Source organism: Oryza brachyantha, chromosome 9 (genome assembly GCF_000231095.2).
Source record: "Oryza brachyantha chromosome 9, ObraRS2, whole genome shotgun sequence".
NCBI classification, from domain to species: domain Eukaryota; kingdom Viridiplantae; phylum Streptophyta; class Magnoliopsida; order Poales; family Poaceae; genus Oryza; species Oryza brachyantha.
Genome location: NC_023171.2, coordinates 4,640,728 through 4,658,005, shown reverse-complemented (window position 1 = coordinate 4,658,005; position 17,278 = coordinate 4,640,728). Strand labels below are relative to the sequence as shown.

At 40.0% G+C, this 17,278-nt stretch overlaps 1 protein-coding gene across 1 annotated transcript; it reads right to left on the bottom strand.

The window, feature by feature from the left end:
* Positions 1 to 2,113: 2,113 nt before the first annotated feature.
* On the bottom strand, positions 2,114 to 4,393 carry LOC102716441 (glucan endo-1,3-beta-glucosidase 5). Its single transcript, XM_006661003.3, has 2 exons — positions 3,877 to 4,393; positions 2,114 to 3,425 (listed from the first exon to the last, which is right to left on the bottom strand). Exons 1-2 carry the CDS (start codon positions 4,218 to 4,220, stop codon positions 2,297 to 2,299), a joined length of 1,473 nt encoding a protein of 490 aa, XP_006661066.2. The 5' UTR covers positions 4,221 to 4,393; the 3' UTR covers positions 2,114 to 2,296.
* Between the last annotated feature and the right edge of the window lie 12,885 nt (positions 4,394 to 17,278).

Below are 17,278 nucleotides of genomic sequence, written 5' to 3'. Positions count from 1 at the left end.
GGCAGCCGCTGATTTTGATTTTTTTATTTCCCCTTTTCTCTTGAGTATGATGAGTTGTTGGAAGCATATACTTCTTAATTTTCATTTGATGTATTTAGCAGTTACGGAGTAGAAGATAAGGCCTACCTTCCATGGACATCACTAAATTTTCATCACTATTTGCGTTGCCTGTAATGCAAAATGTTCTAGTATGAGATCCATTTGTATCTACATTGTGAATTGTGATTGCTGAAATAGTCTTTCACAGGTTGGAATTGAATTGCGCTCTTCCTGTACTATTGTTATCAGTGAAAAGTTCTGAGATACAAAGTATTAGGTCTTTTAACATTGTTATTTTGCTGTAATACTGTTATCCGGAATGGTAGTACGATTTATATCCCTTCAATCTATAAGTTTATATCCACTAAGTATAGTTAATGCTAATTCTCTATTATCTAATCAAGCCATATCATCTAATCAATTGTTTTTAGCCTTAGGATGATACATAAAGGGTGTAAATTGCATCTTTTGGCATCATCTCAATTGTTTTTAGCCTTTAAATGATTCACCAAAAGTGTAAATTATATCTCTTCTAACAAAAAACATACCATACAACCCAATTATTTATAACTTATGGATAATTGATATAGAAACAAAAAAAAATATAAACACATAAAAATATCGTATAATAGGCAAGAAAAAATAATAGAACTCACATCTACTATATTATTATACAGCTCTTCCGCAACAACGCGCGAGGTATTCATTTAGTATTAAGACTTTTTGAGGGCGAAAGTGAAGTATGACCTGGCATTATGGTGTTATGCCATACTTTTTTGCACAACTCTGTGGCCAATGCTAAATTGCTCCCATAATGTAGTAAGCAATTTGTGCATCACAGGATGTTTGGCGTGCCATACATTTTCAGTTACTGGCCTATCACTTTTGAGCTCATAGATTATTACCTTATCACCATTTTATGTTAAGATTGGCTGGAATTCCACGGATGTTTGATTCATCGCTAAAATAAAGGAAAACTACACAGGATCTGGATCAAAGATCTGCACGTAAGCAAGAAAGAAATTGTAGTCCACACTGACAGAACATGACATCTGCGTCCAACAGCGCCCACAACAATGGACCATTCCAAGTCCAGCAAAACGGCTACATCTTATCGCAAAATTTCAGGCATGGCACATCACAAATGTTAACTAAATCATCCTGTACACTATATATACACTTCATAGCACTGCCGTATTTGCTTGCAAATCTCATGAAAGTTCTCTCCACTCTGAAGTATCAACAGAGGAGAGAAATAAAGAACAACAGATATGAGGAGGAACACAATTCTTGCCCTTGTGTCCTGGCTCATGCTGCTTGCACTCTTCATCACCACCACCACGGCCTCACTGCGTATGTCAAATAAGAGGAAATTCCGTGTTTTTTTTATCTAGTCTTAAGATTTTTCTTAAGTGTTCCTGAAGTCATAACATGCTGATCATAATGTCAGTTAGGTGCTCTCTACATTGAAAGTTTGATTCTTTTAGGCAAAATTGCAGCTTAGCAGTTAGTCAGTCATGCTCCTCTGCAGTTGGGATGTTAGCATCATCTCATGTCCTTTTTGTGAACTTTCATCTTGGAATCATTTCTTTTCAGCTTGCAGGTGCTGCTGGCTGGTGCAGCATCCAAAGGTGACCTGTGGCCATGCCTGCTGCGGGGAAAACTGCTGCCCTCCTACTCCACCACCATCATCACGCTGAATGATAAAAACATGACTCAAGCTTGTGTTAGTCAGTAATATGAAATATGAAATAAAGTATACTGAAATAATGTTGTACTCAGCTGCTCGTCAGTGAACATGTAGTTTATCCTGATAATGTTGGCATCCACCAATGAACCACCTCCAAATCAGCTTATTAAGATGCTGGAGTACATCAACAGCTCAAGGCTGTAAGGTATCGTTTCCTTTTGAAATACATATTGCTTTAGAATGGCAAATGCGAAATTTCAGCAGCAGATCAATTTTAATATATCATTCAACAATCTAATTCTCATTCTGAGGTACAAGAACACCCGTTAAAATAAGAACCATTAAAGTGTTGACAAGAATATGTTTCTTCAGAATTGAGAGAAATTTCATCACCAAACCAACTTTCATATATATATTGCTAGAATGTCTCCTTTCCTAATCTCACACAATCTAATTTTCATATATGGCTAGAATGCCGTGCTTTCCTAAATCTATTAGTGAAGAATACTTCTATGTCACAAAGGCACACAAAGTATGCCCACGTGTCCTAGCAAATCATTTTCGACATCAGACAGAACCCATCATTCTAAGGTACATGAACACCGAGAAAAATAAAACCCATACCCCACAACAAACCCCACAACCGCAGCCACAGGAGGCAACTGCAGAACTTTTACTATCATCAATGCCAACAAGAAAGCGGCATTCACCCATGGATGGATCAAGGTAAGTTATCATCCCAAGCCCATCGAAATCGCAACTCTTAGCATCCTGCTTCTGTTGTTGATAATAGCTGTTGAAAGCATAAGAAACGTTGGCCTTCTCTCCAATTCCATAGCATGACCCTCCATAGTCGAGTCTGGTACAATCAGCCATAGAGCAAGCAAGCTTTATGTGATTTGCAACATTATCAAGATTCTGGACAGGGTTTGCGATGCACCACCGTGATGGAAGATATGGCACCTCTTTAGCATTCTTTAGTACTGCATTGCCTAAACCAAGATTCAACGGGTACTTGGCTTGTCCATCAAATGAGAAGATCCCCCAGTGCCTCTCAAAGTTCCCCGGTAGTATGCTCTTTTGCTCTTCATCAAAAAGGCTGAAAAGATAGACATCAGCTGGAGGTACACCAGGACGGAGCGGAGTTCCTTTGTTGTTCATAACACGATTCATAAGCCCTTGGTTGAATGCTCTTGCTGCTGTTAAGTTTGCACTAGGTGCTCCTTCAGTTGGCCAGCCAACTTCACCAATTGCAATTGGTAGCTGTCCGTATCCAATTTTACCCAGCGCAGCAACCAATGTGTCGAAGTTGCCATCAAAAGCATTGTAGTATGTGTTAGGACCATCTACAACTGGGTGAGTAGATCCCTCAAAGAAGGCATAATCTTGTGGAAAGTCAGAGCTCTGATAGAGACTGAGGAATGGGTATATGTTGACCACAAATGGTGCTCCACTAGAACTGAGAAAAGCGGCAAGCTGGGTCATAATCTGAGTCAGTTCAGTCCTAAAAACCCCTTGTGATGGAACAGAAGCACTCTGATAAGCATCAGCATTGCATGGGACAACAAGCTTCACATAGCTAGCAAGATTAGCTTTCACCAGCGATTGTTGAATGTTTGTCGTTGCTGGAATAACGTATGACTGGAATTGACCCTGGTAGCTCGTCAAGAACGGCTCATTTCCCACAGCAATATATCTGAATAAAATTCATACGATAATTAGTCAGCAACACATAATGACATAACTACATCAATGTAATACTAGCCAATCCCAAAATAAACTAGCTAACAAATTGGAACTATTGGTATGTCTAAAATAACACTATCAGTATATTTTTTTTCCACCAATACGTCTATGGGCAGTTACAGCTAAAGTAAATCAAGAAGACGCGCGCGGGTTTCCATCCAATCCCAAATTAAAGTTGCAATCTAATGAATCAATAAAAGCACTAATCAATCTTCATGTGTACCAAAAGGTGAATGAGATCTTCGACATAAAGCAATCAAAATAGGCTAAAGCAAGAAAACGTATATTTGAGTAAAACTAAAGAGATCCATCGAAGCATATTTAGTCCAAAAAATCCTACATTAGCCACCCAATGAGCATCACAACAGGGGATCTGAAAGACTGTAATGGCCGGAACTCACCGGATGTCGACGCCGCCGCGGCCGACGTAGCGCGACACGTTCTGCGCGACCCAGGCGTCGGCCGCGGCCGGGGAGCCCGCGATGGCGGCGAGCTCGCCGTTGGTGATGCCGACCATGACCTGGATGCCGCTGCCGGCGAGCGCGCGCAGCACGGCCGGGTCGGCGTCGAAGAGCTTGACCTTCCCGATCCGGTTGGCGCGCAGCAGGTCCACCACCACCGGCGGCGGGACGCGGTGGGACGAGATGGTGCCCCAGTTCACCCCGACCGCCGCCGCGGCCGGCGGCACCCACTGCGCGGCCAGGGCCAGCAGGAGCGCGGCCAGGAGCACCGCGCAGGCGCCCATCGCCGGCGGGTGGAAATTACCTTCTTGGGGGTGGAAAAGACTGGATCTTTGGGTGGGATTCGGGGAGGTTGGTCAGCGGGACGAGGTGAGTGAGCTTGGTTTGGTGAGTGCGAGCTCGAAGCTCGCTTTCCCCCACCACAAATGGCGAGAGCTAGCGACGGAGTGGAAGTGGACTAGCGGAGGCGAGGAGGTAAAAAGGGCGTCGCTTTATGGGATGTTGGGATCTTGACTTTTTTTCAAGTTTAGACTGTCAATAAAATTTAATCAGTATTTTGTACTATTTTACGAGACGATAGTCTATGATTATGATTAGTGAATGTGATGCTACAGTAAACGTTTGCTAATTGTGTCTTAATTAGGCTTAAAAAATTTGTCTAATAAAATAGCCTATATTTATGCAATTAATTTTATTATCAGTTTATATTTAATACTAATAATTAACGTCCAAACATCTGATATGATAAGGGACTAAAAAAATCCGTGATCTAAATGGCACCTTACTTTGTCTGTCAGGGTGACGATGCCGACAGTGGTAGAACAGAGTATCAGACGTAGGAGCCGTTGGGTTGCAGAATCGAGGACTCCGGTGAAGGGGCTCGAGGCAGGTGAAAACTGAAAACTGAAAAATGCCACCTTGGTCTGTTTCACTGGCGTTCGACGAGCAGAAGCGTACTGTACGGCTGTACGACCCGACCCAAGCCCGATTAATCATGGCCCGTTAAACAATCCGTGTCGTGCTTATGCATACGCAATGTGCAAAGCCCAGACACGGCCCATTAATGGTCAGGTCATGTCGGGTCGGCCCGACGGCGTGCTCGGACCACCGTGCCCATGCCAACCGAAAAGGCTAATGCACGAACGCCCACGCATGATGGGGCCGCGCGAACACTCATCCTCCTCTCCTCGTTCTGCCCTTGGACGGCTCAACAGGCCCACCAAGTCGATGGGCCGACGCCTCACCTGAAACAACGTTTTTTTTTTAATTTTATATGTGTAAAGTTTTTTTAACTTTACGTGTATAAAGTTTACATGTATAAATTTATATGTACAAAGATTTTTATATATTAAGTTTATATTTATTATTTTTTGTGTATATGTAATTTTTATATGTATGTATGTGTGTGCATTTATAAAGTTTGCATGTACAAAGTTTACGTATATAAAGTTTACATATATAAAGTTTACGTGTATAAAGTTTACATGTACATATAAAGTTTACATATATAAAGTTTATGTGTATAAAGTTTACATATATAAAGTTTACCTACGTAAAGTTAACATGTATAAAATATATGTGTGTATATATATATATAAAGTTTACGTGCATAAAGTCTATATTTATAATATATATATATATATATATATATAAAAGAGAGAGGAATCCGATCGACCCCCCCCCCCCCACCCCCCCCCCCAACCCAGGCACGAACAACCTGCAACCATGTTCAGTTCTGCCAAAAAAAAAAATACAAGGATGGCATAGAATGATCTAAATAGTCAAAAAATTTAGAATATAACACATAGTAGCAAAAATTTCAGAATAGCACGATCTAAAGGAGTGTCAATTTAGACATGAATATAACACAGAGTCACAAATTCTCAATTTCAGAATATAACATAATTTACCCATGAATATAACACAGATTCTCAATTTCGGACAAATAAATTGCATAATGCAGTTGTTTAATACAATGGTTGCCTCATTAAAACCTTTCTAGGTAAAACTCAGATCTCGTGAGAAAACCCTAGAAAGAAAAAGGGTACGGCCTACATTTTTCAAATGTTCATAAGATATAATCAATTACAATCATGTAGTGGTGTTAACACCAAAATTTGGTAAAATTTCTTATTAGATTCGGTTAAAGAAATGGCGCGATCAGCCGATGGAAAGCTTATCCAGAAAGAGCCAGAATTCAAGATAAAATCATGAAGACCATGGTATGGTGGTTAATTCTATCTATTAATTAGGCATGTTTTACTAGTTTTCCTTTTATCTCTAGAGACTTGTTATTTCTTTTTATCTATTAGAAAACATGTGTCGAGTCCTGTATGTACTAGTACTTATCCATAGGTATAAATATGTACACCTAGGGGTCATTGTAAATCATCTACATCTACATAAACAAATCAAATTCAAATTTCGATGCATCGCCAACCCCTCACCGAGGTTTCCTCACCAACGAAACATGTCACCTAACACGGGGCTGCATCGCTTCGATCTCCGAGAAGGGGTAAGTCCTTCGTCAGTCCCGGCGATCGTATCGGCTAGATCAGAACTGTCTCGATTTGGTCCGATCTTCTGATCTAGTTATACAATTGCTACTTACCGTATTAGTTTCAACTTAGGTTACTGTTAACGCTAGATTTTTTCGTATCTTGAGTTGATCTGGTCGACCACTTTGGGTGATCTATGTTGATTTGATATTTGTTGTTTGATATCTTCAATCCAATATTGTCTTGGTTTAGTTTAATCTATTAGATTATGTTTGTCAAATAGCTTATATCAGTTGATGTACCTTGCCTATTCTTTTATCAAGGTTCCAGTCCATAAGTTATTACTTACTAGCTCATCGGATTGATAGTGATCTAGATTTGTTTACTATCTTGCCTAACATTGCTAGGCATAATCTTAAACCATCTCGGTTTGGTCCGATCTTCTATGATTATTCCTAGTAAATTAGGTTAGATATTTTGTAGATCCTAGTCGATTGTCAGCTGGTTAAAAACCGATGATTCCTGCTAGTTGCTTTTGGCCAATCTTAGCAAAATATTCATTGCTTATTTAATTATTCAAGTCTATTTCTATCGATTTTCTAGCCGATCCAAGCTTTCAACAGCCGATTGTTCAGCCTATCGGCTAAACGCCACCACATTTATATCCTATCAGCTGGGTTCTCAGTTACCTATCAGCTCAGTACCTGATCGGCTTGCTTTACTACTCATCTTGTCAGGTACAGGATCAAACTGACTGATAGCCTTCATCTTCTAAGAATTTAGCTCCTGTACTAGAGCGATCTCAGAAAGTCTCTCATGCTTACTTGTGTGACACATCAGAATCAACTTTTAAAGTCAACAAGTAGTTACATCATTATGAAGATATAAATTTTCAAATAACTGTTGAAGCTTCACATTGTCCATGGTGTGCTGAGCATTTGCATTTGCTTGCTCCCAATCCTTGAGGAGTGCAAGGACTTACACCATGTCAGGACCTAGCCGATGTCCCAATCCTTGAGCATTTTCTTCCGCAGACGTTCGATATCAAATCGTAGACATCAAAATTTTGAGCCATACACATCTACTCAAAATAGCTCAAATCAAAATTTCTCATATTCATATTTTATCCGATTATTTCAAATATTTGAAATTCATCCCCAATATCAATAATCTCTAAGTTCTTTTAATTCGATTTGCCACCAATCTCGGGCGAATCGCCATTTCTTTCGTTCATCTATCCATCCGAACCACCTACCCAGCTAGCCATCCGTCTACCATCTCTCTCCAATCCCTTCTCTCCCGCTGCCGCCGCCCAGAGAAAACAAGGTCATCAATTCCAATCCTTCCCTCGAATTAGTGAGCACCATCTTTATATGATTCGTCGCAATCCATCTAAATCTCCGTCATCAATTCAAATTCATATGTAATTAATCATTACCGGATTCCCACCATTTATCCCTAGTTGAGTGTCAATCCATTTTCTTTAGCAATTATCTGCTTGCCAAATTCGTGCCACAGAGTTCCGGTGTTCATAAATATTCTTATTCGAAGTCATATTGATATCGAGAAATTTCAGTTGCATTTATTTAATTTCGTTTCATTCGATTTCTGTCCAAAGTTCCCATATTAGATCTTTATTTAAACTACTCTTATTCAAATTCTGATATCTCCATATTTATTTTCTATCCAAAAGTATCGCAATATCACACATATTCCAAACCAATATCAAATTAAAGTTCCGATTTTATCTATTTCGAAATATCCGTCAATACTGCGCGAACCGTTATTTCGGTCGCTATTTAAATCCCTCCTAGAATTTTAAAAATTTGCCTAATTTATTTATGGGCAAAATCCATCCATCGGATAGTTTCAGCCAGCCAGCCAGCCATCCATCATATCCCTGTTTTTCTCTCCCTCCCGGTGTCTCTCTAGCTGCCGCTGCCTTTTTTTTTTTTTTTTGCCGACCACCACGGCGACGCAGCTGCTGCCGTCGATGCTTCCCAGCCACCCCATCACCCACGCGTCGCCGTCGTATAAGCAGCCTCGCCTCGAACCGACTTGAAGCCGAGCTCGCCATCATTCACTCGGTTGCCGCCTCTCTCCACCGCCCGAAGCAGAGCTTGGCTCGATCGACGTCGCAACCGACGCAGCTGCCTCGTGTATCAACGCGTCGTCTTTGTACGCTTAATCTCAAAACGGACGTACTGGCACCGACTTAATGAAATCAAGCTTTTTATCTCTCCCTTTGTTGCTGTAGCTTGCGACCGCCATCCATTCATTGCCGTCTCTCCCGTCCACCTCACCACTGGCCACCAACATCAAGCAACGTCGCAGTAACCTTCTTCTCCATCCCCCCAAACCTGCGCCGTGTCCCACGGCCGGAATCGCCACCGCCGAGCTCGGCCAAGCCGGAGCTGAGGTTTTGGCCGCCGGGGCTTCATTGTGAAATTCATCACTCCCACTGCTCCTCATCCAAAATTGAAGGTAAAAATAGAATCTTAGTGCCCTCATACTTGTTTCCCCTCTCTTTCCCAAACAAAATCGTCACCGGAATCGCTTAGCACCGCTGCCGCCGCCGCTGCTCTGTTCCTGCCGGCGAACTGCACGGCGCCCCGCCGGCCAGCGCCTCCATGCGCCTAGCCGCCTACTCCGATAGCATCGCCGCCCCTTCTTTAAGCTCCCAGGACGCCGTGCCCACGCCGGAGCGCCGCCGCCGCGGCAGCCTCCGCCGTCCGTCGTCGCCAGGCCCGCTGGCTGCCTCCCTGCCGCCGTCGCCCAGGGGGACGAGGTTGCCCGGACCAGTAGAGCGCGGATCCAGTGCCCCCTCGGCCAGAACCGGCCTTCTCTGCCGCCGGCACCACCTCCCCGTGCCGTCTGCTTGCTGTGAAAGAGAGAGAAAGAACGAGAGGAAAAGGAGAACGCAGGAAGAAGAAAGGAGGACAGAGGAAGGAGGAAGGAGGAGGAGATAAAAAAAAGAAGAAAAAGAAAAAGAAAAGAAAAGAAAAAAAAAGAAAGAAAAGGAAAAATAAAAGGAGAAGGAGAAAATAAAATAATTGGAGTCGATACTAATTTATTTTTTCCATTAAAAATAAATTCAAAAATTATTCTTTTCTTCGATTTAAATAATTCTTGACATTTAAATCTCGGATTTGAAATCCGAAACCATCGTTCGACTCCTCGAGTCATTCCAAATTTAATGGTGATACTTTCTTCACCATCCGGAGTTCCGAAGGCATAAGCCTAGATTACACCTAGGGTTGCTATTTATTCAAATATTCCCAAAAATTAACTCCTTGAATTACTATAGATCAAATGGCATCGGTCTAGTCGCTACTAGAGATTCCGAAGTCATAACCCTTTCTTTGGTCCTAGGTTTACTATTCATCAAGTATCTCGAATCTATTCAAATTTCATTCCAACCCTTGATCCGATAAACTCTTTTGGCTAACTGTACTCATCTATCTAAATTATATTACCTAGACCTAGAACTCATCCTAAAATATCGATGTCATTCGGAGCGTCGAGTTCATATCATTCATTTGGATCCGACCTCATTTGATTTGTATATCTTTTTTGTTCTTATACACCAAATCATACCCAATTAGAACTATTTATTTAATTCAATAGTTCCATAGTCTACTACCATTGTCTAATCATTCTTTTGATTCGAGCCAACCATACCTGGTTTATTTAATCTCTTTCAATATGCATTTTACTTTTAAATGCGTATGCCATTCACACGGTTAATCTTGTTTCCATTTAATCATCAGTAACCATTCACTGACTATATACCCATTTATATTTCTTTAGCTACATCAATTTCCATATCCATGACAATATTTTGGATTAAACACCAAGTCTGCTCGGTGTTTAACGCATGAAATCACCCACTCATTTTATAAGGCCATATATGATCATGCCACAACCATCCCACATCTCAGTTCTAGTTTTCACCGTTATTGTTTTGCTCAATAAGCCCTAAGCCATATCTATCTGGACTTTCAACCATAATCTTATTCTTTGAGACAACTAAAGCATATTCAAATCCATCCATCCATCAATTTGCCACAGTATTCTTGCGAACCACCGCTTCAAGCTATCATATGACCATGGCATCACGACTCACACATTGATCCAGTTATCGACATCCTCCTAACTCTAAGCTTACTTTGTCTATCTCAAAATAACCTTATTTGTCTTATCGTCTTCTCTTGTGACACTGCCACATAGTCTCTCCCATTTATAGTTTAAACTCTTATTCCTATCCAGACTTAACAATCCCTAACCTTGAACCAACCATCGTATATTTGTATTTCATTTTATTCGAATCAACCTTTGTCTCAAGTCGTACTTGATCTCCATTTATGTGGTACATAAATCAATCTTGTATTACACAAAGCTACATAAAATCATATCATAGACACATGACCTCTCTTACTTCCAATATCTATCATACACCACTCTAATTCTAGGTCGTAACCATCTAGCTATACAATAATGATCTTAATCCTAGATCAGTCTAAAAGCCTCCCAAATCTCTCCAATCACCTATTTAGTTGTTATCTCTCCTCAGCTAGCTCCAACATATGTTGTTATTTTATCATTTATTTATAGCTTTTAGTTTTATGGTTTTGTTTATTATTTGTTCTTGTATGCGTGCGCTAGATCGTATGGAAGGAAGTCTGTTAAGCAATTGCAGGAGCTGACGCAGACCCAGACGACTACGTTGAAGCTCCCAGAAAACCACATATTGCAAGGCAAGCCACGAAACCATCCTTTGATCATCTTGAGAACCTAAGTAGAGAACCACTTAGTTATTTTATGCATTATTTACTTGCAAAGTTATTTTGGCGTATTATTTCTTTCAAATAATCATGTTACATTAGTTATTGCCCTGTACTTAATTTACTATTATTGCTGATACCATAAACAAGTATACCCTGTTCCCTGATAACATATGTATAAGTTGTATACTTCATCAGATTAATACTGTAGTGGATAATACCACCAAACTTCTATACACATACGTTTGTTTTGCTTGTCGTCACATGATGATGCTTTCGGGCTGCATAAAATATTGTTTTGATATAAATCACTCGCCTTGAGTGATATGGAAGGTGAATCCAGGTGAAGGTTGATGTTCTAGATATTATGACATGTATTACTGTTTTTATTATATGCATGTGCTATGCTAATTTAGTTGCTTCTCCGGATATAAAGATAAACCCTCTTATGCCATGGAAAGTGATATAGTTTGCGCCCATCCACAGAACCGAGTAATCGGACTTAACCTAGTACGTGGTCCCACTATATGAACGACTGTTTGAGCTCTAGGAGCATATAGGAGTGGATATGTGTCAGAGGTCGCGGGCCAAGTTGATATGATCTCACAACAGTGGCACCCGTGAAAGCAGCGATCCTACTATGTCTTGCTTGTGGCCGAGCAAGTGACCGACTGCTAGGATGGACGATATCCCACTGGGCAGTACTAGTAGTAAGTGGGACTAATGAATGGTTTTGTTATCTCGACTCTGATCCAGTCGAGATATCGTGTTGGGTAAAGCTGGGCAGACGCTGCAGAGTCGTATTGTATTCGAATACACCGTGCTCTCGGTTAATGGAGATGTGTCATTGGGTGATTCTTATTTCTTATGGTATGAGTAGATTTTATAATTAAAATTTGGATTGGAATAAGATGAGAATGATGGTGATTAATATTGCTACGTTTTAAACTATTGATTTATAAATGTTTACAAATAAACTGTTTATCAAAGTAGGAAAAAACTACTTATAATAGGCTTGTTATCAACCATTTGATGAACCCTATATTCTTGTACTACTTGCATGTATTCTACTTGTAGTTTTGGATCGTGGTTTGCTGGGTACGTTTGTACTCACCCTTGCATAAAATGTGGTTATGAAGAGCAGGTCTTCGTCAAGGTTACTTGCGTTAGGGTTGCTCCCTTCACTCAAGCTTGCCTGTGATGTTGTTGGATCTTCTGCTTGCTGCCTGGTTGGTCTTTTCGAAAGGCCGACGTGCCATATTTCCGCTGCTAAGTAAGTATTCTTCACTGAGCTTGTGCTTTTATACCTTTTCTATGCGCAACTAAATCCTAGACAGTTGTGCATGTGGGATTCCTGTTTATTTCAGATACATCCCCACATTGTATTGGTTGAGAGTGTCGCTATCCAGATAGGTAGACAAGTCAGAAGCAGTGAGGTTAGCAGTTGTAGAAGTTGCCTGAAGCAAAACAGTAGCGGAAGTTCTCCTACCAAATTGAGTAGCACCAAGTCCAGAACCTGAACTGGCACCTATTCTAGCTCCAGGAATGTCACTAGCACCAAGTCTAGAACCTGAACAGACACTAGCAACATCAATCCTAGAGCCTGGAATGGCACTAGAACCAAGTCGAGAACATGAACTGGCACCCACAGCTGAAGCACCAAATATTTTCTCCCATGTAGTTTTTTCTTACCAGAAGTACTGCCTGGAACTGCTCTTTGCAATTTAACAGCCCAAAACTTACTTTCATACTTCAGTAATTTTAAAGGACATTCTCATAAATCAATTCACTTCTAATTAAATTCCTCCGAAAATCCTTCAGTTCAAAGGACACCTCTGGGTCTGTTTGGATTCTTTTAGGGGCGTGGTTTGGTTTATTTAGAAAAAAGCCTAATGACATATTTACAAATAAAAAATAGTTTGTGAATAAAAATTTATATACATGTTATTAGTTATCTAAAAGTTAAGACTGAAAAATAACCAAAATTTATTCTAAATGTATGATTAAAAGTTTAAATTTTGATTTATAAGCATTAGCAAAAATGAAGAGACGAAGCTCCCGCTGAAAAAAGTCTGCAGCATGAAGCTAAAAAAAAGTTAGGCGTTCGTGGTAGAGCCTACGAGATGATAAGTCTATGCCATATGAAGTATTAAAACAATAAAGTACGAAATAGTTCAAAATGTGTCTTTTAACCAAATACTTGCTCAAAAATAAAAATAAGAAGTGTTACAATGGTTAACAATTACACAAGGGAACCTTGTGAGATTAGTTAGGTCCTGTTTAGTTACCAAAAAATTTTTCTAAAACATGATATCAAATCTTTGAATATCTAAATAAAACATTAAATATAGAAAAAAGAAAACTAATTACATAGTTAAGTTACGTGAGAAATCGTGAGACAAATCCTTAAAGTGTAATTAGTCCATGATTATCTATAAGTGCTCCAGTAATCAACATGTGCAAATGACGGATTAATTAGGCTCAAAAGATTTATCTCGTGGTTTCTAGACGAGCTATGAAATTTGTTTTTTTATTTGTGTCCGAAAACATATTTCGACATCCGATCAAACGTCCAATTTGACATCTAACTTTTTTTCGAAATTAAACGGGGCCTTAGTAAAAAAAACAAGATGAAAACTATAAAGACGAAAAGTACAGTGATACCACTCCAGTATGAAAGCAGCCGAATGGGAATTCTACAATCATATCTATAACAAATTAATGCGACATATCTATAACAAATTAATGCGATCTTGGCTGTGTTTTTTGATATTTATGAAAGATGAAATACTATCTGATTTTTTAATAACCGTTTTAAAGGTGTAAATGATAGGATTAGATACTATAAAGTTAAAAATATATCTTGAAAAGATAGAATGATGAACTTTTACATAAATATTATTTTTTAAAAAATGTACCAGTAGTCAGAAAATATGTATGAAAAGCCGAGAAAAAATCTGAAAAAAAAAAGAAGGCAGCCGTTGTCAGTTTTGTTTACCGGTGCAATTTCAGGCTCTAGCAATTTCAAGTACTACTACACGTTGCTGGCCGTCAGCTGTCAGCGGTTCCTGTGGCTGACAGAAGTGGTGTGTGGTTTTCTCGTCTTCATGCCGTCTCCAATGAAACCTTGACAGAAATGCACGCAGAGCGAGCTCGTAGCCACAGGGTAGGGTAGGCCGGCTGGGCAGGACAAAGAAGCAAATCATGGTGTCCAGAAAATTATCAGCGCCACTGATGGTGATGGCGATGGCGATGCTAACTTGACGATGGAAAAGCGATTACCACATGAAGTTTGCAAATTATTGGGGCAGCGAAATATCACTTCTGTTGCTCCTTGAATATATTGGCAGCGAGCCCAGAGGTGCTGTGATGGAATTTGAAAGTGCAAAACTGAAAGAATTTTCGCCCTGAAAATATTTTATGACCCTAATCTCATTTGTTTATTTATATGCATGTTACTGGAACACAATTATGTGCGCATGATTTGTGACGGGTCCAGGATAAAAATAGATGGTGGTGTAGGCTAAAAATCTAGGATGGTATAGGTATAGTACACTATATACCATTACACAAGTCAAATGTAATACATACATAATCAAATAGAAAAAAACAAACACAAAAAACAAGAAGTACCTTGGGATCTCAGCAGATGCGATTTTTTTCAGAACCTAGCAAAGAATGAATTAAGCAGCCATATCTAAAGTCTTTAAACCTTTGACGCGTCACCCGCGCAGCTATCCAGAGCAAATTTCACAATTTTGCGTAAATATATATTATATATAATAGCCAATTAATTAGCGTCGAATAAAAGATAAGAGTAAACACGAACTACCAACTTAAAAAAACAATCTACCACTAATCGTTGCAATTCATTCACGAGGCAATGATACTATGTGTTTTTTCAAGTCTTGGTCAGGTCACCTCGTCCCACCGAGAGCATCTGCGGCGGGCAGCGTCGGCGGCGTGGGTGGCGTCGGCGAGTATATATGAGGAAGGGTCACCCACGACGACGAGCTGGGAGGCCGCCTCTATGGCCACGTACGCCTCTTCCGCCCACCGCCGCCATCGGTCGAGTAGCTGCCGCGATCCGAACGAGTAAGGGGATATTTAACTATTCACCACTATAGCATTTGACAGCTCTCTAAATGCTACTTTTAAAAATGTGTTTACATATATGATATTAGTGAGAGATGATGAACTAATAATTTGCTATTTTTACATATTTGGAGCAATAACTCAGCATGCCAACATGAACCAATGACACAAAATTACCAAACTACCCCTTTTTATTCTGATTAGCACAGATAGCAGTATACCACAGCACAACACCGATGTAATTATGGAAAAATGCTGCAGCATAGCATAGGATCCAAATAAATGACAAGTACATAACAGTACATACTATCTTATTGGCAACACCAATATTTTTTAACATTTGGCCTTACAATAGACCACATGTTGCAATAAAAGTTTAACACAGTCATCACCAAATTTTTATATTATCCCACATAGACCATATATATTAGAGAAGACCATACATCATCACAAAATAGACCAACATGTTACACCGGACCACATAAATCAGGTACATCGGCCAACCAACTTCACTGATATTAACAAAACACCTTGTTCATCCAGTCTGAACCATGTGCTCAGATACGGTTGGAAGGGCACAACAGAGAGGCATAGCTTTTGATGCAATAATTATTTGCTTCTTCGTATCTTCGATTGTAGGGATAGAATCTGTATCAAGTGCCATAATATTTCCGTATCACCATTCGTCAAACCATATCACATATTATTACATTGGCATAACGATACAAAATTGCACAGTTGCTCTTAATTAATACATAGGTTATCTGGGAAGAGGAAAATGAGTAGTGATGTGCAGCTGTTTAATGTGTTCATCATTGTGGACTAACTCATTTCAATAACAATTCTAAGCAACATCGCTAGTATTAAGAAACAGAAGATGTCTTTTAGAAAGGATCAGAGTCTACATTGCAAGTACGCATGAATATGCAATATTTATATACATGATTAAATGAGCACAACATAGTTTGTATGAGGAAAACAATAATCTAGCTATAGTTGCTGTACTGCCCAGTTGATCATTTAGTTTTAACAAATAGCCAAGAGCCAAAACAATAGCCACTGAGGCAGTAAGGCTACAACACAGTGAATGATATTGGAACACATCAATGATGATGAGAAATTGGATAGCAAACATTCGTTTGTAATAGCTATCATGCATCAGCATGGAATTCAACCCCAAAACAAGCAAAAAAAAAAAAATCCATGCATCACGGCGGCGGGCAGCAGCCGACCCGACGGGGACCGAGCCGAGCCGGGGCGATGGTGTCCGGGCAGCCGGCCATCTTTCAACATCAAAATTTGGTAAATTTCCTTATTAGATTTGGATAAGGAGAGGTGCGATCAAAGATAGAAATTTTATCCGGAGGAGTTCGAATCCAACATAGAATCGTGAAGACCAAGGCTAGGCGGCGTAATTTTAGTAGTTAGAGTTAGTTAGGATTTATCTCTGAGAGATTAGAGTCCGATCGGGACTTGTTTGTTTTCTTTTATCTATTAGAAACCATGTCGTGTTAAGAGATAGAGTTTGTTATTTTTTTATCTATTATAGATCATGTTTGACACCGATTACTATTCACCCGAGGGTATAAATATGTATGTTCGAGGTCATTGTAAATCATCTACACATCAATTAGATCAACCTTTTTCGGCGCATCGCCACCCTCTTCCGAGATTTCAACTCCGACGGAACTTGGCACTTGACGCAGGGCTGCATCGCTTCGATCTCCGGGGGAGGGGTAAGTCCATCGTTCTGCCGGGCCACGGTAATCGTTCGGCTAGATTAGAACTGTCTCGGTTCGGTCTAATCTTCTAATCTAGTTACGCGATTGCTAGTTATCATATTAGTTTCAACTTAGATCACTTTTGTGTTTTGAGTTGATCTGGTCGACCACTTTGGGTAATCTATGTTGGTTTGATATTCGCCATTTGACATATTCAATTTAGTACTGTCTCGGCTAGCTCCGA